The sequence below is a fragment of the Strongylocentrotus purpuratus genome, unplaced genomic scaffold (genome assembly GCF_000002235.5).
Source record: "Strongylocentrotus purpuratus isolate Spur 01 unplaced genomic scaffold, Spur_5.0 spur5_scaffold_10, whole genome shotgun sequence".
Classification (NCBI taxonomy): domain Eukaryota; kingdom Metazoa; phylum Echinodermata; class Echinoidea; order Camarodonta; family Strongylocentrotidae; genus Strongylocentrotus; species Strongylocentrotus purpuratus.
Window position 1 is genome coordinate 8,972,631 of NW_022145595.1, and position 25,622 is coordinate 8,998,252.

A 25,622-nucleotide genomic window follows, 5' to 3' on the forward strand; every position below is an offset into this window, starting at 1 on the left:
ATGTTATCCGGTCTTACCCCTATCGTACCGTCAAATGGAGAAAATAAACAAGCTTTTGTATTGTTATTAGAGATCTACCGAGGTTAGTTTGTCGCTTTAATTAATTAGATAGTCTCAATTATAATTCAGAATTATCTTACTGAAAAGTTAAGAACACCGATGATTGCACGCTGTGAATCTCCGAAGGTGCGTTGGATTTGTTAGCAACTCCAGCCCCGTAGCTCCCCACCACAGAGTGTGTGAGTAAGGTACCAAAATCATACCTTACTCACACACTCTGTGGTGGGGAGCTACGGGGCTGGAGTTGCTAACAAATCCAACGCACCTTCAGAGATTCACAGCGCGCAATCCATCGGTGTTCTTAAGGACATTTTTACAACTTTACAAGTACGAGTTTCTGGTCAGTTTTCTTCTTATTTCTTTGGTTGCACAACGATTAAAAAGATAACTTCTTCAAATTTGCTGCTGACGTGGTTCAGACTAGATCTTGTCCGATGTGTTTTCAAGTCAATTTTGTTAATATATTTTATTGTATGAAGTTTTGACTTGCGATTTTTACTCTTTCGGCGTAAAGGCCGCACCCCGACTTTTTGATATTTTCTCTTCCAAAAATACTGCGTCCTTTACGCTGGCAAATACGGTACATATTCACTAAAGTAACAAGAATTATTTGTATACTCATGTACGGAAGTGCATGTCTAGCTCTTCATCCTGTAAACATTACCAGACCGTTGGACCATTTTGCAATATGTGCTGTTTTTCTCAAAAATTATGTCTTTTGCCATTAACAGCACTTTTTCTTAGTCCAGCAAGGTTTGTAGCTGATTGCGTTGTTATTTGTTCATGACAGGAACCAGAGCAAGATGTTAAAGAGATTGAGAGGAAAGTAGATGAAACGATGAGGTTCATCTATGAGACTCAGAAGAACGCAGAGAGACTGAAGACAGTAGAAGGACTCCAAGAGACGTAAGTTATATGATGATGATGATGAACAATAACAACAAGTGATGATAAACATAGTAGTAGTAGGAGTAAAAGTAGCAGTAGTAGTAGGAGTAGTGGTAGGAGTAGCAGTAGTAGTAGCAATAGTAGTAGGAGTAGGAGTAGTAATATTTGTAGATATAGTAGCAGCAGTAGTAGTAGTAGTAGTAGTATTAGTAGTAAAAGTAATGATAGTAGTAGCAGTAGTAGTAGCAGTAATAGTAGAAGTAGTAGTGGAAGCAGCGGTGACGGTGGCACCGGCAGCAGCAGCAGCAGGAGGAGCAGCAGGAGCAGTAGTAGAAGTAGTAGTAGCAGCAACTACAATAGTAGTAGTAGTAGTAGTGATTGTATTAGTAGTAGTAGTAGTAGTAGGAGTAGCAGTGTAGCTGCCCTCGTTGTTGTCCTTACCTACTTAATAAACAACCAAGATAGCCTCATCAGTATTAATACTATTCTCCGTGAGGGCCGTGACTACCTAGGTTGAGCCAGGCTACGTAGAATTCAGTCCAGCAGATTATATTGCTATTGTAGCTTCACTATAAGATTAATGTTCTTTGGCAAGACACATTTGCCGCATTAAACCCAGGTGATGTAAATGGGTGCCTGGAAGGAATTATTTCCTTGAAATGCTAGAGCGCTGCAATGGTAGCCATGCTAAAGCCAGGGTAATAATCGGGAGCACCAAGAGTGTCAAGTCTAACAGATATGAGAGCTATACAAGAACCCACTATTATTATTATTATTATTATTATATCACTGCATCAAATCTTATTTATTTTTGCAATTGCTTTCTGTTTTGCGTAGGAGCAAAAAATGTGACTTAAGCTTCAGAAAGTTCAAAGAGGAGAATAAAGGTAAGTACTTGGTTGGTAATTGATACAAAGTTCTTTTCCCCTAAGAAAATTGAAAATCAACTACCAGTACTGATAAAGAAATGAAAGCTTTGAAATGTTGATTTATTTCTTTAAATATTTTTATCTTTACTCAATGATAAAAGAAAATTGGCAATGGTTTTTACCTAAATACAACACAGGTGAATTGGTTGAGATCAACAGAATACAGCTGTATGTTTTGTAACAAATGTAATGACTATGTAACTCCTGATGACGGATAGTCAACCTGTTCGAAACGTTGAGCCACTCCCGCCACCTATCCTCTCCAACCGGCGCCATAGTTCTCCTTAGAACTATAAGCTAAGAAAGATAACCAACAGTCCTTTTCAGGATTACACGCACTCGAGAAAGAAATATTATCGAGAGTCCTTTTTCAGGACTTCCAAATCCTCCTCTCTCTCACATGGTGCAACCGCAAGCCTATTGTATATGTAATTCTTCCATTGGAAAATCAATCGTTTCATATGGCTCGACATAATTAGTAAATGCATCGTCATACTTTGCTGATGTAGATTGTACTTATTATTGTATTCTAATGGTTATTGTAACCGATTTTTGTTGTTGTGTGTGTGCAGTGAAGCGAAGAGAACACATGGACCTGACGCCCATTCAGAATCAGATAAATGAGGCTCACAAACAGTTTTGTGAATACAATCATGGAATCTTCAAACAAATCGGGTGAGTTCTTTCAGTATTCTTCATGAATCTGGTCCTTTTCTGAATCTTTTTGCTTGTGTTTACAACATTTCTTTCTCTCCCCTCTCTCTCTCTCTCTCTCTCTCTCCCCCCTCTCTCTCTCTCTCTCTCTCCTCTTTATCATTGTGTGTGTTGAATTGAGGACCAATCACAAGAAAAAATTATTTTTGCTTTCAATATTTTCATTATAACTGATCAATCTCGGGGGTGTTTCACAAAGAACCTAAATTGGACTTTAAAATTATGGAGAGCCATTTGTAGCCTTAAAATGAAATATATTCCAAAGAAGAAATTAAAGTATTTTAGACTTTTCATAAATTCCACATCAAGAACATGAAATCTCCTTGATGATAGAAAATATGAATGATATGAATCAGCATTTTATGTCTTTAAAAATAAATTTTCAAAGATAGCTAATGGCTTTCCATAATTGTTAGGTCCAACCTAGAGATATGTTCAACTAAGGATCTTTGTTGAACACCCCCTGGACTATTTTCTTTGTATTTGCCACGTTTCCTTTGTTGAGAGTAGACCAGTCACAAGAAAAAATATATTTTGCTCTTCATCTTTTGGGTTCCATACCAGTAAACTGTTAAAGTAGTCACCCAAATAATCAAAACTATTGAATTGATGCAAAATTCATATCATTGCGAAGGGAAAGCCTTCCTGATCAAATTTCCCTTTTCAAAATCTGTTTGGGATCCCGCAGTAATCATCTCTCAAAAATATTAATTTTGAGATCCAGATTTTCTGCCTTCAGCGCTCCTCCGTAGAGCGTCAAGATTCATGACCTCACATGAGAGATATCTATATGATTTTTCAGCAAATTTCAGATAATCATGCGCACATGCATCTGCACAGTGTTGGCGTGCCGGGTTTTTTAGATTCACAGCGCCGCATAGGAAATTACTGATTTTGAGCCTTGTGATTACTGATTTTTTGATGATGATGATGATGATGATGATGATGATGATGATGATGATGATGATGATGATGATGATGATGAAGATGCTTAAACAAATAATAATGTTAGTAATAATAGATAATAATATATAATAAAAATAATAGTTATTTTCAAACTGTCACACAGGGAGGTTCAGAGGTCATGCTTGATGATTGAAGATGTCATGGCCAAGATTCAAGACTGTGTGCGGAAGATGGAAGAAAGACAGAACCAAATCTCAGAGCTGCAGAGAGAGAAACAAAAGTATATTTGGGATATCCTGAATAATACCATCATAAAGGTATGTCATTTTCCACCGAGAATTATTTCTTTTCTTGAATTTCAATGTTTATGCTGACAGGTACCGTAGATAGATAGATATATGGTTTATTAATTAACATCAAATATCATTGCGCCAAAGCCGACTTGCGACCATTTTTACAATGATAGAGCGCCGTAATGGCAGCACAGCTAAAGCCGGGTGATATTCTCCAAGTTTGGAAGCGCTTTGTGATTGCAATAAGCGCTATATAAAGACTGAGTGTTTTTTTTTATTATTATTATTATACAAAAGAGGTTATCAGCATTGACAAATATAACACATAGTTATAAAATAATAACATTTTTGTATTAATATTATCTCAAATTGTTTTGTAAAAACTAATATGACATTTGATTCTACATGTATATTCTACATGACAATATTTATGTATTTATATTTAATCCTTATAATTTGGTAATGAATATCTACTCTAATAAATTGTCACTTTTTTGCTCACTCAAATTTTACAAATAAATAGGTTGATATTTGGGGATAAAGCATCAGCCCCCCTCCCCCACCCTGGTGAAAATGTGCCCATACACTCACGTTAATTCATTATGACAATATTTATGTATTTAGATTTAATTCATATAAGTCGGTAATGAATATCTACTCTAATAGATTGTCACTTTTTTGCCCATTCCATATTTTATCTTTGTATATATATTGTCATGATGATGGAAATAAATGTCAATGTCAACATTCCATAGTTTATCTCTACAATTGTTTTCTTTATTTTTCCATTTTGTTATGTAGAAAAAGGAATCTGACGCTCAGGTTCAGAGGCAGCTGTCGAGATCAAAGAGTCTTGTTGGTCCTACCACTCCCCCTTTCCCTTTGGCCGCCCCTTCCCCATCTGGCACTCAGGGCCCGGTATTTGAACCCCAGACTGATATGCAGGAATCCATGTCCATCATGAATCAGAGCATGCAGATGCATTCAGAGTAAGACTTATATTAATATGTTTCATTTAAAGAGAAGGTTGAGTTGTGGGAAGAGGTGAAAAATAGTTTGTGAGCGTTATCATTGTATTACGCAAGTGTGGAAGAATATCAGATAAAAAATGTTCCCTGAAAAGCATGGCTCTTCAAATGCCTTAATATTCTAAACATGGCATGTAACTTCATAAAAATCAGGACAGATTTTTATGCAACATGTTCGTGTAGTCCCATATTATACATCTTTCTGTTTACAGTGCTTGTAACTTTACCAAGACTGGGCCAAATTTCTTATCATTTTGATGATTCCAGAACCTTGCAGTACACACCAAAACTTATATGCTAGATGATCAACCTTTTCTGATCAATTCCACAACGTTTCTTTCACGATGCAATCGCATGACCAGAACTCAACTTTATCTTTAAGTTTACTTTAGAGTGTACCAACCACCTGAAAAAATAGTTTATTTATCGGTAGAATGTATAAAATCAACCTTTAACAAATTTACCTGGCATTCTATAAACGGTTAAGGAGTACTGAAGAAACTATAGGGTAACATAAAACCATAATTGGGTGCATTCGGAACCTGAGTCAGATTTGGGTTCCAATTCTATCGCATGTGTTAAGTAGTCTACTCAACAAGACACAGTAATTCACTGGGAGTGTATTCAAAACCCCTCATAGGTGTTGGGAGCCCCAAAAATTTGATGGGAAAATTTCACTTAAAGAGGATGTCATTTAAGACACATTTCTGCAAAGGATTTTCAAAACAAATATCTATGAAGTGGAATATTGATGAAAGAATAATGATGTATTTCAATTTCGTTCTATTCAGCGTGCTGCTTTGTTTGTCGTAGTTGAGACGTAATATAAAGCAAATAATGAATGTTTTTCATTCGTTCAATTGTGCAAATTTATCTTCATTTGTTGAAAGATTAACATTCTATTGAACTCATAAACATTAATTATTTGTATAATATCCCACTCAAGCCATTCAATATTATATAAATATATTTTGTTTTGTTTTACCATCCTTTTCTTTATTGGTCTAACAGCTTCGACACGATAATGAGGTCGGTCTCTGAAGAACAGAGGCAGCAGGCGGAGGAATTGAATAGTTTGAACTGGGGACATCTAGACGGCACCTGATCCCCCCACCCCCACGGGGAGGGGGTGACCACACCCAGTGACCACACCCTTACCCTGCCATCAGCTAACCTTGCCCCTCATCTTCATCTCCGAGATGTGCTCCCTTCACCATGGTAACAGAGGATAAGCTCCCCGTGTCTTGACTTACTTTGTATCTTGTAGCTTCAATCCATCAAAGATGAGAGAACACCTTTTTTGTGTTGTGGTTCGTGTATTTTATCAATCCATCGTAGACCATGCCTGAGGTACACCTTCTATATCTTGGGAGAAAATCTATGAGATGAACCATTGCCAATGGAATAAGAATGCTAAATATGACAATGATATTACACAATGTGTTTTTAGTGTGAGCAGAATAAGCATCAATCTCTCGACAATCGGAGTTTGAAATTAGTTGTTGAATACGGAAGAGAAGCACTAGTATCATCAAATTGGGAACTCATCACATGCTAATCGATATTTCCCTCGCAAGTATCAACAAGATTTGTTCATATTTTTTTGCTATTATATGTGATATTTATTGATATAGGGCCATTGAATGCATGTTATGTTAAACAAAATCAATCAGTGTTGCTGGTTTTCTAAAGAAACATGGATTTCTTCAGCACCTCAAACTAAAATTGATTCCTTAGAACGTTGATACTGTGCTTTGGATTTACTTGCTGTTTTACTGAAGGAGGTTGTGCATACATGTATATTATCATGTGGTAATGGACAGTGATTTGAAATAAAATAGTACAAGGATAAATAGGGTCTTTTCGTTTGTCACATCGACATATAGGCCGCCAAAGATATGACGTCATTACGGCAATTTTCGCATGCGTTGGGTTGTCTCACATTGTCGGGGCAATTTTAGCACATGTTCCTCCAAGATTTGATGTTCGTCAGAAAACTTGTGCCCCGTCGTCAAAATGACGTCATCTTGCTATATAGCAGCGTCATCGTTTAGAGAACAGGTGATGACTAAAAACGAAAAGGGTTATAAGGTAGTGAACAGGACGGGTCGACTGCAGCAAATTTGCATTGTTAGAGAAAGGGAAAGGCGTCCGCGTCTACACAAACAAAAAGGCCATTTAATTAAGATGGAAGCGCGTCGTTGGATGTTGGATAATGACTGCGATTTGAGAAGACGTCACAAGTACGCCGATTACTCTAGGTTGGCAACGCACAATTGGAGGTGTTGGGTGAATGATTACGACTTCATCTGTCATTAAAGCCTATCTGCACTAGTTTGGCCAGGAGAGATTAGACCTCCCTGCGTGGTCACTGGCAGTTGTATACAGTATCTCATCAAATCAGCTCTCGATTAGAAAAAGGGAACCATGGGGGATCAACGGGTACCGCTTAGGCATTGTTGGCTGTATAGAGGGCACAAGTAGTGCAGTCCCGCTTTAAATGGCGTGTTTTTGTATGTTCTAGCAACTGTTTGTTGGATAATGTTTGTACAAGTCTTCCTGGGTTTAAAGTACAGCATACAAAGTACATAGTGGTCTATGAGCGAGCATGGAACCAGGCAATAATGACACGGCTTTTAACGAGGCTCTGAGGCGATGCAAAGGTAGAAAACCTGCTGGCCACTGTGGACAAGTTCTGATACAAAGTGTACGGGTATAAGGACAGATATCCAATATTTAAGGCCTGAAGTACATACCATGTATCATTGACGAACACACCATTTTGTAATTTTGTCTCATTGTTGCCAAACTATCAAATAGTTTCCCCTTTTCTGAAGGTCAAGGGGGAGACCATTAATGTCTTTCATCTTGATGTTCCTTTCCATAATTGTTCCCATCTCTGTGATTCTCCAAAAATGGAGTGTTATGTTCGCCTCGCCCCTCTGAAAGTGTTTTTGATAGTGTGATGCTCACAGCATAAGGAAATACTTCATATGTATTTTAAAAATGTCTTTGTGTTTATATATGTTGTTAAAAGACTATGTGCATTGAATCAATAATAGATCTAGATTAATACAGGGCTTAATTCAAAATACTATCTCTTCATGTGCTTCACATATTTTATTCCCTGGTCATTGATATTATTATTCATTCACCTGCACAATGTGCACCATCTCCACTTTCTAGGGAGTATTTCAATGGATGGTTAGTCCATTTGAAGACGACAATAGGGACTTTTAGATTTGCACGTCGACATAGTGGACTGCTACGTGTGACGTCCGTTTAAGGCAGTCCTTTTAAGGCAGTCCTTAAAAGGACATCACACGTAGCAGGTCCTTTTAAGGACTGCCTTAAAAGGACGTCACACGTAGCAGTCCACTATGTCGACGTGCAAATCTTAAAAGTCCCTATTGGTATGGAAGTAAGCTACAGCACAATAAAACATCTTTTTTTGTTTTTTTGTTGAAGCAGTCTAGCTTGTGTAGTTTATACTTCCCTTGTTTATACTTTATTTTATCATGCAATCTGTTGCCGTGCCGTTGAAACAGAGATTCAGCTTTTTCTTTGTGCCTGTAAGCAATATTTATGTTCCCTTCCAAAGGGATTTGTACTAACATGTAACTAATTTTGCGAGCCAAGTTTATCAGAAAGTATAGGTTATGAGAACCTAGCACCTGTATATCGAAATATATATATTTATATATATTTGAATATTATGTGTAAAAGTGTTGCATACGTAGATATGTGACTATCCCGTTTGCATTGCATCGCTGGTCATATATTACCAAGTTATTATATATTTTGTTTTTATTAGAGTGTACGATCATGTATTTACCTGTGTATCATTGTTTAATGAATGTAATTCATTTATTGATCATACATGTATATTTAAAATCATTTGCAGTTTATGGTCATGAATTACATAATGTAAAAAGTATTTGGTAATTAATAGTCACTACAGTTAACTCAGCTCATACATTAGGGACTTATAGATTCACACAAAGAGAACATGGATTGCTACGGTCGACGTCCTTTTAATGCACTGCCTTGAATGGACGTCACAAGTATCAGTCCACGCAAATCTAAAAGTCCCTAATATTACTTTCAGGACAGGATTTATTTTAAGGGCTAAATTGATCACATGTTCTTCTTGAAATTGGCAACAATACTAATATTAATACATGTACCAGTATCTGTAATACCGGTATTCCAAATGTGTTCTTCTCTGCTCTGTACATAAATGTTGACTGCAGCTGTGTGATGAGAAATGTGGAAAATGTTAAATATATATATATAAGCTTCCATTCACTGGTACTCGTCTTTCCGTTCCATTATAATTGAAAGTGTGACTTGAAAGACATAGCTGCAAATGTAGTTTGATTTAATATTTCTTCAGAAGAGAGTAAGGCTGGGTTTGAAACGAGATGTTATACTCCCATACACATGTATATACCCTTAGCCTTGGATGTTATTTAGGAATTGTTATCGTTAGCCTTTATTTTTTTATTCATAGGCCAAATTAGATATCGAAAGAGAAAGATTATTGTGAGATGAAGAAGGAAGATGAGGGCTGCATATCGATTGAGTCAAACCAGCTGCATGGACATTTATCTAGAGAAGAGACATTTAAATCTCTTCTATTTTTGTTGTCACACCCTGTATGTCTCTATTCTAGAAATAAGAATTCAAATTTCTATTTTCTTGTCACACCCTTTATGTCTCTATTCTAGAAATAAGAATTCAAATTTCTATTTTCTTGTCACACCCTGTATGTCTCTATTCTAGAAATAAGACATTTAAATCTCTTCTATTTTTGTTGTCACACCCTGTATGTCTCTATTCTAGAAATAAGACATTTAAATCTCTTCTATTTTTGTTGTCACACCCTGTATGTCTCTATTCTAGAAAAGAGACATTTAAATCTCTTCTATTTTTCATGACACACCAAAATGTGTGCAAGTGTAATTGAGGCAATAGAGTGGTGAAGTGTGACGTCATCAAAAATCTATTTATAGAATATCTCAACTTTTTCTTCATTTTCTGAAAGAGCATAAAAAATAATGTCCAAATGTCGAAAACCAATTGAATATATTAAAATATTGGCGGAGATATGACCATATGAATAAATAAGTTTCCCATTGGAACTCGGTTTTATATGCTCTGGTTCATAGTCATTAGGAACCACAGCAAATAACACCTATAGGAAACTTATTTATTCAGATGGTCATATCTCAGCCGATACGTTAACATATTCAATTGGTTTTTGGCTTTTGGAAATTATTTTTGATGCTCTTTCGGAAAATAAAGACAAAATTGAGAAATTCAAAAAATAGATTTTTATGACGTCACAGCTTCGGTACTCTATAGATCATTTGAGTGCTGCTAGTTCTCTAGTGTTATAGTATTTGGGCCCTGTCTTATAAACAGTTGCAACTATATGTATGTACATAATTAAATATAGGAGACTGTAAACTTTGGATTGATTGAAGGACTTGAGATTGATTAGGATCAATTGCAACTCTTCATAAAACAGGGCCAAGGTCTGCTGTTTGTTTGAGGGCGAGTCCAACGTATTTTGAAATCTCATTTTTGTTGTGATTGTTAGTGACAGGTATAATCGTTTCAAGAAACCTTCGCTAATTGCATTAATTCCATGTTCTGCAAGTTATGATTTCATTATTGCGAGGCATGAAACCCTTGCAACTCCCAACCATTCAAAAAGCTTACAAAAGTGTGATGCACTTAAAATGATAGGCTTGTACTTATTTCATGTCACATAGTAACCGAGTATGGTGACATCTGCTATAGAAAGACCTTGTCTTTCGTTTCCCTGAAAGTTAATTTCTATTTAAACCTGTTCAAAAGCAACCTGGGCCTTCTCCTGAAATAAGTCGAGTATTTACACACACACACACACACACACACTTGCGTGTAAGCGTGTAAAGTCTATGCAGAGATAGAATCCCCATGGTGCATTACACGCAATTAATCGCTACGTACAAAGTGAATGAGCTGTGGCTCGTTTGACAAGAATGGCACCATCTGTTTATAAAGGTCGAGTTCTGGGAAACGTGAAAAATAATCTGAACTATTGTGTTCTTTTAATGTTTCATAGCAAATTTGTTCCCTAAAAAGGATGGCTCTTCAAATGCCCTCATGTTCAAAACATGACAAGTAAGAGCTAAAGGTTGTGGACATGCACTTTTAGGTCACATGTTGTGTTTCGGTCTCTGGTTGGTCTCTTGTCGGCCCCGGGGCAGTGACTGAGGTGCATGTACAGTCGAATCTGCTTTAGCGACCACCGTTATAGAAAGACCGCCTGTCTATAAAGGTCACTTTTCTCGTCTCCTTTGGGTGGCCTTTATAAACAGGTTTCACTGCATGAGGGCTGCAGAATTCGACACTACAGTGTCTCAAAATGGGGAAAGAGGAGGAGGGAGTTATTTTTTAATTTTTTATATAAATATACATTTTGCCAATTTTGTTGAAATATCAGATATACATGTAAATGTTCACTTCTACAAAATTATGATTGAAACATTAAATGCAACAATGAATTTTAAATTAAATGTTTTGTGTAGCTTGTTTTGTGGAGTGTAAGAACTTGTACTTTTCAATACATTTAACATTCACTCAAATTATGAACACAGACAAAAGGATATTTTTTTGCATAAATAATCTTTGATCAAAATCATGAAGTGCATATACATGATAAAAATATGTATTTCACTATATTACAAATGTATATATTCTCCTCGATTTCCATGTGTGATTTATATAATTAGATATACCAGTACTGTTTAACGTGTTACACAAAAAGTTCAATATTAAAGGCATACGTGTATTAAGCTCTTTAAAAATATGTAAAATTTAAATTTAAAGAGAAGGTTGAGTTCTGGGAAGAGGTGAAAAAATAATTTGTGAGCATTATCATTCTTATAATGCAAGTGTGGAAGATCATCAGATAAGACATATTCCCTGAAAAGCATGGCTCTTCAAATGCCTTCATATTCTAAATATGTCATGTAACATCGTAAAACTCGGGGGGGGGGGGGGGTAGGATTTTTACGCCACGTGTTCGTGTAGTCCCATATACATCTTTCTGTGTACAGTATTTGTAACTTTACCAAGACTTGGCCAAATTTCTTATCATTTTGATGATTCCAGAACCTTGCAATACACACAAATTCTTATATGCTAGATGATCAACCTTTTCTGGTCGATTTCACACCGTTTCTTTCACAATGCAATCGCATGACCAGAACTCAACTTTATCTTTAAATGAGCTCATGTACCATTGGAAGAGCATTATCACATACAGGAAAACCTGTTTTAGCGACCACCTGTTTTTAAAGACCATACTTTGTTTCTCTTGAGCAGATATAACTCATTGGGTGTCCTGTCCACACTGGTTTCACTGTTCATAAACAAGAAATGGGTAATTCTTCACAATGAAAAATCTCAAAACTACAAATTATAATCAAATTACCCAAATCAACATGAAAATTAAATTTGGTGAATAATAAAAATAACAAATCTCCATGTATCAAATAAATTATAAAATTAAATAGATAAAGTTAAAATGGCATTTTACTATAATAGTTTCCATTTACCTTGCTTCATGACTTGTGGTTAACATTCCAAGAGCAGTTATTCCAAAAGCAGATATAGATAATAACAATATTTTAATGTTTACTGGCATGTTAACTGGCATCATAAACGGCATTAAAGCTTTCCTACACTGTAACTAAAACAAGCTTAAATGTTTCAACAGATGAAATTGATTGCAAAGGAGCACTTTCCCCCTCCATGCATGTAAAAATATTCCCAACACAATAGTCTGTCACTCACAAATAGTTTCTCCTTTTTTTCTCTTCAAATTCAAAGAAGAAAAAAATAGAGTGCATTGCAAATTTCTATTCCCAATCCTAATGATAAAACAAAGGAAAAACAAATGATAGTCTAGATGTATATGACTATGGGCATTAACACAGAGTTATGTACCGGTATCTATTAAAATAAACCATATTCTAAAATAAATTTATAAATTGCAAAATATTCTTGAGTTAAAAATTATATACCTGGTAACCTGATTTACTTTTCACTAGTGCTACCACCGTACAAAGTACAAATCGTGTCTTTGATAATACGTACTGTAAGTAGTATCGCTAAATACAAGAATAACTTTATAAGGTGTGATGGCTCATTGGAAGAACAGTGGTCCCATAACCAGGAGGTGCCGGATTCAAAACCAGGCCAGTGCCCTTTGGTAAGGCATTAATCGTCATTACCCTGGTTGCTTACTTAGCATTAAATGCTTTTTTAGAAGTCAGGTAAAACAAACCAGCAAATCAATCCATAATATAACCTTTTCAAACACTCCTAACAATAAGATTCTCTAGAATACAGATCAATTCATTGATATATGCTGATATGCTGATAAATCGTTGACATGAGCTATGAATAAACATCTAAATTTATCCTCTCCTTTCAAGAGATCTAATTGATATAAACGTAAAATCATACAACAAACCACATTTCATATCGATTTCCACAAAAATACAGGGCAGAATTATACATGCAAACTCACAACTGTGATATTTAACAAACATGTCAAGATGTATACATTTCAAATTCAATCACAACTTTGATGTGAAATACTAAAAATGAGATTATAAAGCCCCATGCATAAATCATTTTCTTGTCTGTTCAAAGCCAGAAGGACAGTTACTGTTAAATAATATGAGTTAATAATGCCCTTCTGGGGGTATTTAACAAAGCCTTTTTTCAATGACAAATGACAAAAATCAGTGACAATTCTGCTGATAACCAATCACCAGAAGCAAGGATTTTGGTAGCTTATAACAAAAACTGTCACTTTTCACTGATGACAAGTTTTGTGAAACACCCCCCCCCCCTGGATCTCAGAAGATTATCGTATGGTTTTACAATGTTCTTCAGAATCTAAATGAAATACACAAATTACATAATGCATTAATTGTTATCTTTTAATGCTTCCATGGTGATGATAGATTTGGGCAAGGTTATAGCTTTTCAGGGCCAACTAACCCTGTCAAAAAAATATGTGGTGTAACTGCAAACCTCGCTCAAAACACGTTATATTGTAAACCATTTCATGTTCTAATTTAGAGTAGAATTATTTGTAGAACATTTTTCCACACACACAAAAAAAAAAGTAAAGGGAGAGTTTATTTTTGTTGTTTTCGAACCTACATGTCATTGCACATAGTCTTCCTAATCTGATTCTTATCTCAACGTTGTATAGAAAAACATAATCTCATTCTTCAATTTTCTGCCAAACATGCACATGACCACAATTCAACATGCACCCTTTATGACCTTTGACCTTCCTTTCTTCCTGTCCATGGTGCATTACTTAAGGATATCCGCCCATAGAATCTTCAACATGTTGTTTCCATGAATAATATGACAAGACATGGTTTAAAGGTACCATGTCCCTTTTGCAGCCAACAACAAATTCTGTAGAACTTTGCAGGAATTATGAATACCGGTATGTCATGTATGTCCTATCTGTGAATTTAAACATTGGCAGTGTCCTAGTATTCAAATGAGGCAAAGAAACCCATTTACTTTCTAGATTTCACTATCGTACACTATTGAGTGACCGACTGACATTTTTTTTTCTTTGGTAATAACATACATTAAATGAACTGTAACAGGTAGGCCTACATGAGCATTTCTCTACATCAATAACCCTCGACTTATAATGGCAAAAATTAAACTGACTGTATCTTTGTGCAGCACAAAACTAATGGTCGTTATTTCTCCACTAAAAGCTATTTTCAAGCCCTTTGTTTTGAGGGAAGTTCTAAATAAGTATTGTCTTCCAAATGCTGTTGGAATTTAACCTTTTCATTTTTTGGGCCTGCAAATGGGACATAGTACCTTTAACAGTGGAGGATCCAGGATTCTCTGGCGTACGAAAGGGGGCAGGGCAACAAGTTTGAAAATAATGCAACAAGAAAAAAAAAAAGGGGGAAAAAACAACAACAAAAACAGGAAAGATGTGTCGAGTGTAAATAATTATGTAGACATAACACCTTATCTGGCATTTTTTAAAGCCCTAACATAGAAAGAGAAGGCAGTTTCGGGAAAGGTAAAAACTAGTTTGTGAGCTTTTTCATTCTTTTTATGTTAGTGTTAAAGAGTATCATAAACAAATAAATTCCACTGAAAAGGGTGGTTTTTCAAATGCCCTCATATTCGAAATATGACTAGACCACAACTTTCATGCTACACGTTTGTAATTTAGTCCCATATATACACATTTCTATGAACAGTGCATGTGACTCATAACAATATTGAGCCAATTTTTATAATCCTGATGATCCCAAAACCTTGAGTATAATACTTCTGCACTACAAGATCAACCTTTCTGAAAGTTTTTTTTTTCCATTGTAATTGCATGACCAGAACTCCACCTTATCTTTATCAGAATGAATTGCAGGTATTCATAAATATCAGTTCAATATTTAACAATGTTGAAAGGCACATATTTATATCCTAGTTTAATTATAGCTCATGCTTTATACACATGAAAATTCCCCCCCCCCAAAAAAAAAAAAAAAATAAATAAATAAATAAATAAATAAATAAATAAATAAAAAAAAAATAAAAAAAATAATAATAATAAAAGTAATAATAAATTAAACAAAAAAAAAATTAAAAATAAATTAATTGATTTATTCATACAAAATAAATTACCTGGAGACTTGCACTATAAACTCTTTAAAAAGAAAAACATTACCAATACATAGAAACACATACATGTATTACATATTACCGAGTTGTCATTTTTAAACAATATGAATACAGAAGTTGAAATTAATTAAGTAGCCTTCACAAGAAATTTTTTTTTTTTTAGATATAATAATTGATAAAAGAAAGTACTTTTTTGTTTTTTTCATGGTTCTTACACATGTGCCTTAACCAACCTCAATAAGAAAATGTGTACACCCACACACAAACAAAAGATCACTGCAAAAATTATTTACTTACCTAAAACTGCTTAAAAAAGGCAAAGAACACGTATATATAAATTACTTTACGGTACCGGTAATTAGAAAATCACAATAAAATGGAAAATAAACTTCTGGAATCGTGCAACCACGCAATTCAATGCAATATATTATGTAAAGGTTTAAAATATATGTGAGTCACTAAAAAGATTTTTTCCTCCAACTAGAATGAAAGCAATTTCAGCTGCTCAACTGATTGAAACCAATTTTAGAGTTATTTACCAACTGGATTTGGCAAGTACATTATTAGCACACATAGCTGCATTTATCCTGGCTGTGTATTTAAGCTTTTTTTTATTGATTCTCAACATTTCAAACACCACTACAAAACTCAACTGAGTTCACTAAAAATCAGTACTTTAGTGACAATTGAGGACACCTAAATAGCATTAAAATACAATTTTGTCAACTTACTGATGTTAAAAAGAATAATTTAAAACTTCAAATTGTAAGTCTAGTGTCAAATTTTCCGATCAGCCACATTGGTTCTATTGTGTGCAGTCTATGCAATAGTGTGTGGTGTGTGTATTTGTGTATTATACCTGCCTCTCAGCAAGTATACAGCGCTAGAGGTCAATACGCATTAGCATTGATCCTATGCTTTGCTGGAGTGCATTATTAGTAGTATTATTACATCACTATCAACACTTTCATAGCTTTCTTCACCTCACTGCACGGTCGCTTGGTTGCCATGCGTGCATTTTTGCACACAACAGTTGGCCCCAATTGAGGGAAGGACTGCTTTGTGCAACACATTGGCATTGCAAAATTTACTCATCAACCGTCTTGATTAGCTCCATGACAACCCTTTTCACACCGGTAGAGATTAAATTCTTCTACTGCAAACAGTCTCAATTAATCAAGAAGTTTTTGGTATATCGTATTTATCCCACAATCCCAATTTTGCAATGTGAACCATGGAGATTATTTCTGTTGCATGTAAAGAGTTAAGCAACCTAAAAATTGGTTTTGAGATGGATCGTTATATTATGGTCACATCTGTCAGAAGTTATTTATAAGTAAAAATATCATTAAGACTTCAGTTAAGAAAAGTACATTTAAAAAAATATAAATAAGTATAAAGCTTACCTTACGGCACTTGATTTTGAAGAATAGATAGTTTTATATAATTATTGACAAATAAAATGGATTGAACTCTTCTGGAATCAACCTTTTATTACAAAGCACTTTTATTTTTTTAGTTTACCGGTATTCATAAAAGGTCTGTTGGTATTCGCATGGACAGCCATTCAACAAGTTACTGGTGAGCTTATGTACTTATCTTTTATGTAAGGAATTCATAATACGAATACCAACAATTGGTGACCCCATGACGTGATGCGTCAAAACAAAAGTGCGCTTGAAATTAAAACTCCTCCTCGGATAGCACAGGCAATGAATGATTTTACAATGTGAGATGATAACCAATGGATCTTGGTGATAATTGCTGCTGATAAAACATAATGTAGTGTAGATGAGTTGTAATATACAGTTGCATGTGACTAGCAGAAAAATCTTGCTTCTAGGGTGAAGTCCTTCTACTTAGATGGTGCACATGGAATGAATCTAGAAAATTGTGTCATATCCTTTTTTCCAGACTGTCTCTTGATTGGCCAGTTGTTGCCATGACACAAAAACATCTACTAGGGTACAGTAGTGAAGGTATTTCAACAACAGGTGAGCTTGCCTGATTTATATTCCATTGAGTCACAATGTTGAATAGGCTGACCAGCAGTGAACAATAGAGATGATTTCAAAAGGAATTGCTGGTCTGTCGATTATGAAAGGCAATTGAAGGTTGCGTAGTAAAATCAGCTGACAATTGTAAACAAACTGTAATGAAGTGCGAATGTTTAGAATTGATGATAATTTCGCTACAGCTCAATGTAAATAAAGATTTCAAATAGAAGGTCTGTAGTGAAATGCAGACATGTTCATATGAACATGTATCATCTTCTGTGAATTAGAAGGGTTTTTAACTAATCATGATTCATGAAATACATACAGGAAAAGAAGAGTTTTAATACAAATTTTTTAACATCGATGCCCTAATTCAATAATAAATAATTAGACCAATTTATATGGGGCAACTACTATATACATATATATTATATACTCTACTGCGCAGTGTTTCTCAATCTTTAAATCCTCTTTCTGTAAAAATTATACAGCACCGTCCAAAAGCCAAGACACAAGAGGTTTTTCGATGAATAAGTGTGTGAGAGAGACAGAGACAGAGACAGACAGACAGAGAGAGAGAGAGAGAGAGAGAGAGAGAGAGAAAGCCGAGAGAGACAAATTGATATTACATAAGAATTCAGTCAATTAATTCATGCATTATACCCATTTACAAATTGCGTAGAAAAATATACAATGGTTTTCAATATCAGCAAATGTTGCGTGAATTTCATTAACCATTTGCTACTCCACAGTACTGAACCATCTCTTATAAGAAAAATGTGATTGATTTAATCAATGACAATCAATAACAAATAGCACAATTGCAAAGTCACAACTGCCTATTTCTAACGTTAGGAGTTGCAACTAGTATCAGACACTTGTAGAGTCATGATCTATTCAATGGGGCCCTCAATGTTCCCTTTTCTCAACAATACCCAAAACTTGGAAGCTTATACACATCATCAAATTGCACTTGTAAACTTGTAAAGCTACAGGAAGATAGAAATGCTGATAATTTAATTCTCGAGGCATTCTCTGGTTGTTTGACACTTGCTCCTGTGACAATTGCTCCACTTTGAATAAAAAAATTAAAACACCAACTCTTAACTTATGAATAATAAAATATAGCCCGGAGCAAACACCACAGGAACAAATGCCCAGTCACTCATATACGACGATCTAAGCCTTGGATTATCTTGCCTTCGTTTTCAATCTCTTGACCGGGCCTTCGCTAATGCGCTCCATTATCTTTGTCAGAGACGGGAGGGGCCACTCGAACTCGTTCGGAACGATGCCATCGACGTTCGCCTCGAAAAATGAGAACATGGGGAACCACACCCGCACCCTAGAGTCGCCCTGCCAGAGGGCGCGGTTGTTGGCGAGGGTGTGGTAGTAGAGGAAAAGGCGCGAGGTGATGTAGAAGGCGATGAAGACGTCGATCGTGTAATGCTCGTGGCCGGCCAGGATAAAGAAGATACCAAACAGGTTGATGACCCATGTCGCCGTGTGTAGGATGTGGAACTTCCGTGGGGAATCTGAGAAATAAGCATGTAGAATATAATAATAATAATAATATTGGATATTTATTTAGCGCACATATCCACCATGCATGGTGCGCAAGGCGCTCCAATATTACCCGGGCTCTGCTAGGCAGCCGATTTTGGCGCTCACAGCATTCAAGAGACAAATCGTATAAATACAGGCTTGATAACATCCAAAATCAGTGGTATTTTGTTACGACATGGAGAAAATAATGAGGTGAACCTGTATGGCTTCCTATTGTGAATATAAGATACTACATAGCAGTTCCAATTGAATAGGTATCACAAACAAATTCATTTTTATGTACATAAATTATACCTTTGAAAAGAAAATGTAACTGATATTCATACATCTTTATTTTTCTTGTCAATATTATTGTCAAGATAATATTGACAAGATATAACAGGAAACCAGCATGCAGGGCTCATTTCCTCTTTCATGAGTTGTAGATCTATAGTAGAGGTCAGACTTGCAAATATATTCCAGACAAAATAAAGCCATACATCTCTTTAAATTGCCAACTCAAGAACTACTTGGTTATTAGGTAGCTAGCTTGTCATCTGAGAAAATGTCTCCAGCTGGAAAACTGGTATCAATTCAAAATCATGTGAGGGAAATGGGATCAAAAGAGGTTTCCTCTGTGTAAAGGGTTTTGCATCAGAAACAAAGCATTTCACATTGATTCTTTTGAAAACTGTTGAAGTGAAGTAAAACCAGCGTAGAAAATGCTCCATAGGCTTGTACACACAATATCACAGGTATGTATATAGAGTTGCGACGCCACTTCGTCTGCATAATTTCGTTGATGTACAAATTGAGATCAAGAAGTGATCCTGACAAAATAAAGCAAATATTGACTACTTATTTTTTACTTTCAGGTTTCTTCGTCTAAATCTGTGTAAATCATTCTAAAATTTAACTGTGAAATAAAGTAAAACAAAAAATCTTGATCATGCATGACAGAGGAAACTTAACTGAATGCCATGTACAGTACTGCGCAATGTCGATTGAGAGGGGCTTAAAGGGATTGGGTATCTTTGCCTCAGATTCTAAACATAATTCTAGATTTAGCTAATGCTGCAATCATAATTATAAACCTTTAGGTCAGTCAGGACCCCCTTGACTTTATCAAGCCAATCACCTGTCTGATTAGCAAGATATATTTCCGATTGGAAATCGAAATTTCAAATACCGTTTTCCCAACAGTTTTTACAACACTACAGTCTATTGGAGAAAATGAGTATGGTAAAACCAGCCACTCAAAGATTTTCTCTTTTTGAGGCACTTCATGATCATTTTGAAGCACCATTTTTTAGGGCTTCAATATTACACATCACAGATACTGATAATATGTAGGGCCATGCGTCTCAGATTTAACATTATTAAACGATGCCTTTAAAAGAAGGACTTGTTTTGGCTAGAATGTTTTGGCTAGAATGTGTGCCTAGGAGGGAAAAAGAATACTGCTTTCCTATATCCTGATAAAGCCAATAATACCACGACAGCTCAACTTACATTCTGTGATGAAGAAGTTGGCGAGCGTGATGCAGCTCGTATGTCCACTGAACATATAGTCTCCGCACGTGTGGACACCGGTCAAAGACATCCCCAAACCTGACCAGATCTCTAAAGCTCTCACCAGCTTGTCCCACACAGTACCATAAACCTAAAGAAATCAAAGTATTACGGATACGAATGGTTAAACAAATATTTTGTGACGTCGAAAATCATAACAATAATAATAGAAAGATTAAACAAGAACTTACCCTTTGAAGTTTGATCTTTATATTATGAGTGTCGAGGAAGAGATTAGTCTCTTCAACAAGACATACAAAGTAAAATAACAATTTCAGGCTTATATGTTGCATAAATCTCTATGCCCTTAACAAATAGCAAAAGGAAAAAAAAACATATATCTAATAGTTGCTTAGACAAATAAGGGACTTAATTATCATTGATTAAAGGTAATACAAAGTTTTGGTATGGGGTCATGAATTTGGTTCAAATAACATATTGGAAGCATATGCAATCCGACAATATTCAATGATTGCTGTCGCGGTTAAAATATAGTCTCAAGTTATGAAATTGTAAATAATAAGCTTTTATGTTGTATAGCTCCCTCTCAAGGTCAAGATAAGAATTAAGCTATAAAACAATGGTTCATGACTAAAATTGACCGATCAGCTATTCCCGTTTGGAAATTATATATCACAACTACATATTCTGAGATTTTCATGGTCGCAGCTACCATTGTACGGCCGTAGTCGCTATTTGAAATCTATCCAAATTTACTGGGAGCACCGGTAAATTTTTATAATCAATTTTTCTCGAAAGCAGAAGTATTTCAGGGGCTAAATTTTCTAATGTTTATAATACATCCACAGAGGCATCTAAATATGTCAAAATTGTGAAGAATCACTATCCACCCAATTTTAAAAATTTCCCAAAACTTTGTATTACCTTTAAGACAAGAATAGTAATTTACCATGACAACATTTGGAATAGTTACACAACTTAATTACATTGTATATAAGAATTAAGAAAGTATGACATTACATAAAGATCCTAAATACATCAATTATAAAGCTGATGACTGCTGTATTGCTACTTATCATATCGATAAATGAAAGTGTTATGATGATGATGAAAAGGGTAAAATGCCACCGTTGCTATAGCAACTCTGCCGTTAACGATGCCCATGGTCATACAGCCGATTAATGATGATGTTGAACTCACCTTAGCTGAGCACTGTAGATGAATGCCAGGGACAGAGAGTGATGTAACAAACATTGTCACACACCGGAGTAAAAACACTGTCCCAGTGATAGCAAAGAGACGTCGAACAACAATGCTCCTGTGTAGCAAGCAATAGGGATGACAAAAGAAAATTAAATAAAGTACACAAGGAAGGTCGTCTTGGTTAAAGAGAAGGTTGAGTTCCGGGAAGAGGTGAACAATAATTTGTGAGCGTTATCACTGTTATCATGCGAGTGTGGAAGAACATCAAATAAAAAATGTTCCCTGAAAAGCATGGCTCGAATACCTTAATATTCTAAATATGGCACTAGGCCAAATTTCTTATCATTTTGATGATTACAGAACCTTGCAGTACACACCAATACTTATATGCTAGATGATCAACCTTTTCTGATCGATTCCACAACGTTTCTTTCACAATGCAATCCCATGACCAGAACTCAACTTCATCTTTAATAGTTCAGCGCGAAGCAATCATCGTGGTGATGGTGATGATGATGGACAAACTTTGAAATACTATCCAGTATGAGCAGGTCACCTAAGATGTTGTATTGTCTACAGTATTGCAGCATCTGTTGCAGGCATGAGAATCTCCCGTGTTTCCATGGTTTCCAGATTTATTTAGGCCAAAATATGTCCTCTCTGAGTTCAACGTGAATCCGGTTTAAAATTTGGGGGGTAGAGGTGGTGCAGGGTGATGTATTTTGTATGATGGACGCTTCTATCCCAAGACCGTGCTGATCAACTATGGCATTCTCGGTTATGAATTAATGTATTTCAATAGTCATTAGATTATATTTAAGTTGTCATTAGATTGTATTTCAATAGTCATTAGATTGTATTTCAGTTGTGATGCTGAGCAAAGCAAGTAAGCTTTACGGCAATCATCGTTAACAACTGCAGTAGAGAAAAGCATTAAACTTTATGGACTAGTAGTTTAAGCCTTAAATATTTGTGAAGCTTTTGAAACAATAACTTGTACTTAAAGGAAGAATGCCAATTTACTGGGAAGTGTTCCAAAAAATGAGGGCCCGGTTTCATAAAAAATTGTCATCGATAACAAGTAGCAATAGCTACTGAAATTGATGCATTTGATTGGCTGAGAGCAATTTTTTATAGAAATGGGACACTTGTTAATGATAACAAGTTCTATGAAACAGGGGCCCCAGGACCTATAAATTTCAATGATAATATATGTCATAATAGAAGGAAATGTAAAGTGCTTTTTCCCCCAGGCAACACAAATTCTGAATACTGAAAACCCTTGAGAAGAAATATTTGAATACCTATGTTTATGAAGAAAGAGTACTAGGCAGCAGAGAACTGACAGAATAATACCACAGAGTTCACAGGCTTTGAACGCCCAAGGTATCAGAGGAACACTGTCCAGGATTATGTCTGGCAAGGGAGGGTACTTCTCCATATCAGGCACTCGATCGTGAACGATAGTCATGACAAAAGCAGTGAGAAGAAACACCGCAAACACGTAGATGAAGCTTAGGATTGTCTTGAACACCTCAGGTTCTAATCTTGTCGCGAGGTGCCTCTTTGGATAATCTACCTGATCCTCTCCCGTATGTTGACGGTCAGGTGTCTGAGCAGTGACTGGCGTCGTTGTCGGGGCATGACCGTTCGACATCTGTCCGTTGTTGCCATTTTGATGCTTTAAGAGATCAATCTGGCGGATCAGACGCTTGATGTCTCCAAGCACTTTCATGGAGACGGGGGGACTGCGCAGGTCAGCTTCGGTCAGTAGTAGCAGTGCTTGACCGTCTATCGTGTGGTTGGTGCATAGCTGACGAGCGTACTGACCGAATCCTTTGGTGGATAACCACTTGGCCACATCTTTGCAGGTCCAGGATTCAACGTCCATGGTGGGGGCATCAAGCCTACAATGAATTTTAAAACAAAATAGCGATATGGGTTTTCACAATTTTTATGTATCACATTCTTTTCACTTGGTTATGATAAAGCAATAAAATCAAAACAAGCATCCGACCGCACCCGACGGTCGGGTGCAGGCATGCGCGTATGTTAAGTTAGCGACTGTTATTTTAGTTTACTGTCGCTAACTGAACTCACGCGCGCGCCCGCACCCCACTGTCAGTACGGTATGCAATTGTATTTTGCTGCAGTTTGCCATGAATCCCTTGAGAAAGCGCATATTAATAGTCTTCGTTTTTAGGAAAAAATACTCTGAAAAAGATAAGAAAATTGACACGAAACAGATAAAAAACATATTGGCTTTTAAATCATGACCTTTATTTGGACATTTGATGAATATTTACTTTATTTTGGGTATGTTTTATTTATAGGGTATATCTCCACGCCGGAGTTACGGGTCAAAGTTTGGATAGACTTCTGAACTAGTGCCCCATAACCTACTATCTACATCTATAAGTACTAGATCTATAAACAGCTCAGCATGATCAGACAAAACAGATTTTTTACTTTACTCTAGTTTAGACTTATCACTAATTAGTTGACACAGCACTGACGTGACAGCTTTCTCACACTCACAGTCACACAATTGATTCACAGTTTTCAGTTTAATATCGTGGCTTGTAAGTTATTTCTTATTTATTTCACAATGAATACTTACCAAAGTCAGAGAAATTACAGTTGATCAGCAGCACTCACTGTCACGAGCATCAAAATGTCTACTTGCAGAAAACAATGCCGTACTAGCTGTGATTGCATGCTGCATGCATGCATGTATGGATATGCATATAAACCTACATGTGCATGCATATATGGTTGCAGTGAGTAGTGTATGCGCTGTTTGTGGCTATCAGCTGGAGCATTGTTTACGAAGCTCGTCGACGTGGTGCAAAAGTGCGACGACATTGCGCAATAAAGGGCAACAAACTTTTGAAACCAGGTCGAGAAGTGGGAGCGAACTTTTGCCGTCACTGAAACTTGGTATTTCATGGCTTGAAATACTAGAAAAATATGAGAGTTTATATGAAGACATAATCATCATATAATGTCATAATATCATAATCTAGCTTAAAATAAATGTCTTTAAGAATGCCAGTTCGCAATTATAGACCCATTATATTGTTGTCAGTGGCGGTTCCAGGTGAGGGGGGGGGGGGGGGGGGGGGCTCCCTCCGGCCTGGTGATCAATAGGGAGGGGTGCGGTCTTCAAAGGGGCAAAAAATGATTGAGCAAAAAAAAATAAATAGTGCTTACGTCATGAATTTGGTTCAAACAGGGATCCAGGATTTCTTAGGGGTGGGGGCCCAATTTTTTTTCTTTTTTCCGAAATTTGAAAATCGCGCTGGCCGAAAATTCACTCAGTTGGGGGGGGGGGGGGGGGGGGGGGAGATTTTCATGGTCGCAGCTATTATTGTACGCCGTATATTTGAAATTCACCAAAATATACCGGGAGCAACCGTAAATTTGTAAATTCAATATTTCTCGAAGGTAGAAGTGTTTTAGGGGCTAATTTTGTTAGTGCTTATAAACACTAATTAAAAATGATTCCACTATGGCCATCATTTCTTTTACTCTCCATCTCTGTCTCTTTCTCTGCCTCTCTCTCTGTCTTTTTTTTCTCTTTCTGTTTTCCCCCTTCTTCTGTTTGTCACTCTTATCTCTCATTATTATTTTCTTCATGTATCATCCTCATCTTGTCATTCTGCTACTGCTACTTTTTCTGATTTGTTTTTATTGTCTGTCATATTTTTTGATCCAGTAATTATTTGCGAACCTACACCTAACAAGCATTGCTTTCATTCAAGTAGGTTCGTTTTTTTCATC

At 36.1% G+C, this 25,622-nt stretch overlaps 2 protein-coding genes and 1 long non-coding RNA gene across 3 annotated transcripts in view; 2 read left to right on the top strand and 1 right to left on the bottom strand.

The window, feature by feature from the left end:
* Positions 1 to 7,208, top strand: part of LOC105443215 (inhibitor of nuclear factor kappa-B kinase subunit alpha-like) — a 56,067-nt gene extending 48,859 nt beyond the window's left edge. Inside the window, exons 17-22 of the mRNA XM_030979394.1 lie at positions 851 to 966; positions 1,786 to 1,835; positions 2,450 to 2,552; positions 3,661 to 3,814; positions 4,592 to 4,779; positions 5,830 to 7,208. Coding sequence (XP_030835254.1) covers positions 851 to 966; positions 1,786 to 1,835; positions 2,450 to 2,552; positions 3,661 to 3,814; positions 4,592 to 4,779; positions 5,830 to 5,923 — 705 coding nt within the window. The 3' untranslated portion in view covers positions 5,924 to 7,208. The remainder of the gene's footprint in view (positions 1 to 850; positions 967 to 1,785; positions 1,836 to 2,449; positions 2,553 to 3,660; positions 3,815 to 4,591; positions 4,780 to 5,829) is intronic.
* A 1,706-nt stretch (positions 7,209 to 8,914) lies between these two features.
* Positions 8,915 to 10,266, top strand: LOC105439135. Its single transcript, XR_971172.2, has 2 exons — positions 8,915 to 9,796; positions 10,186 to 10,266. It is a non-coding gene; the product is annotated as an uncharacterized LOC105439135 (long non-coding RNA).
* Positions 10,267 to 18,187: 7,921 nt separating this feature from the next.
* Positions 18,188 to 24,681, bottom strand: LOC578341 (sphingomyelin synthase-related protein 1). The gene is made up of 5 exons (XM_030979395.1): positions 24,460 to 24,681; positions 23,144 to 23,746; positions 21,837 to 21,954; positions 20,616 to 20,766; positions 18,188 to 19,093 (listed from the first exon to the last, which is right to left on the bottom strand). The coding sequence occupies exons 2-5, from the start codon at positions 23,728 to 23,730 to the stop codon at positions 18,750 to 18,752; spliced, it is 1,200 nt and encodes a 399-aa protein (XP_030835255.1). The 5' UTR covers positions 23,731 to 23,746; positions 24,460 to 24,681; the 3' UTR covers positions 18,188 to 18,749.
* Positions 24,682 to 25,622: the final 941 nt, after the last annotated feature.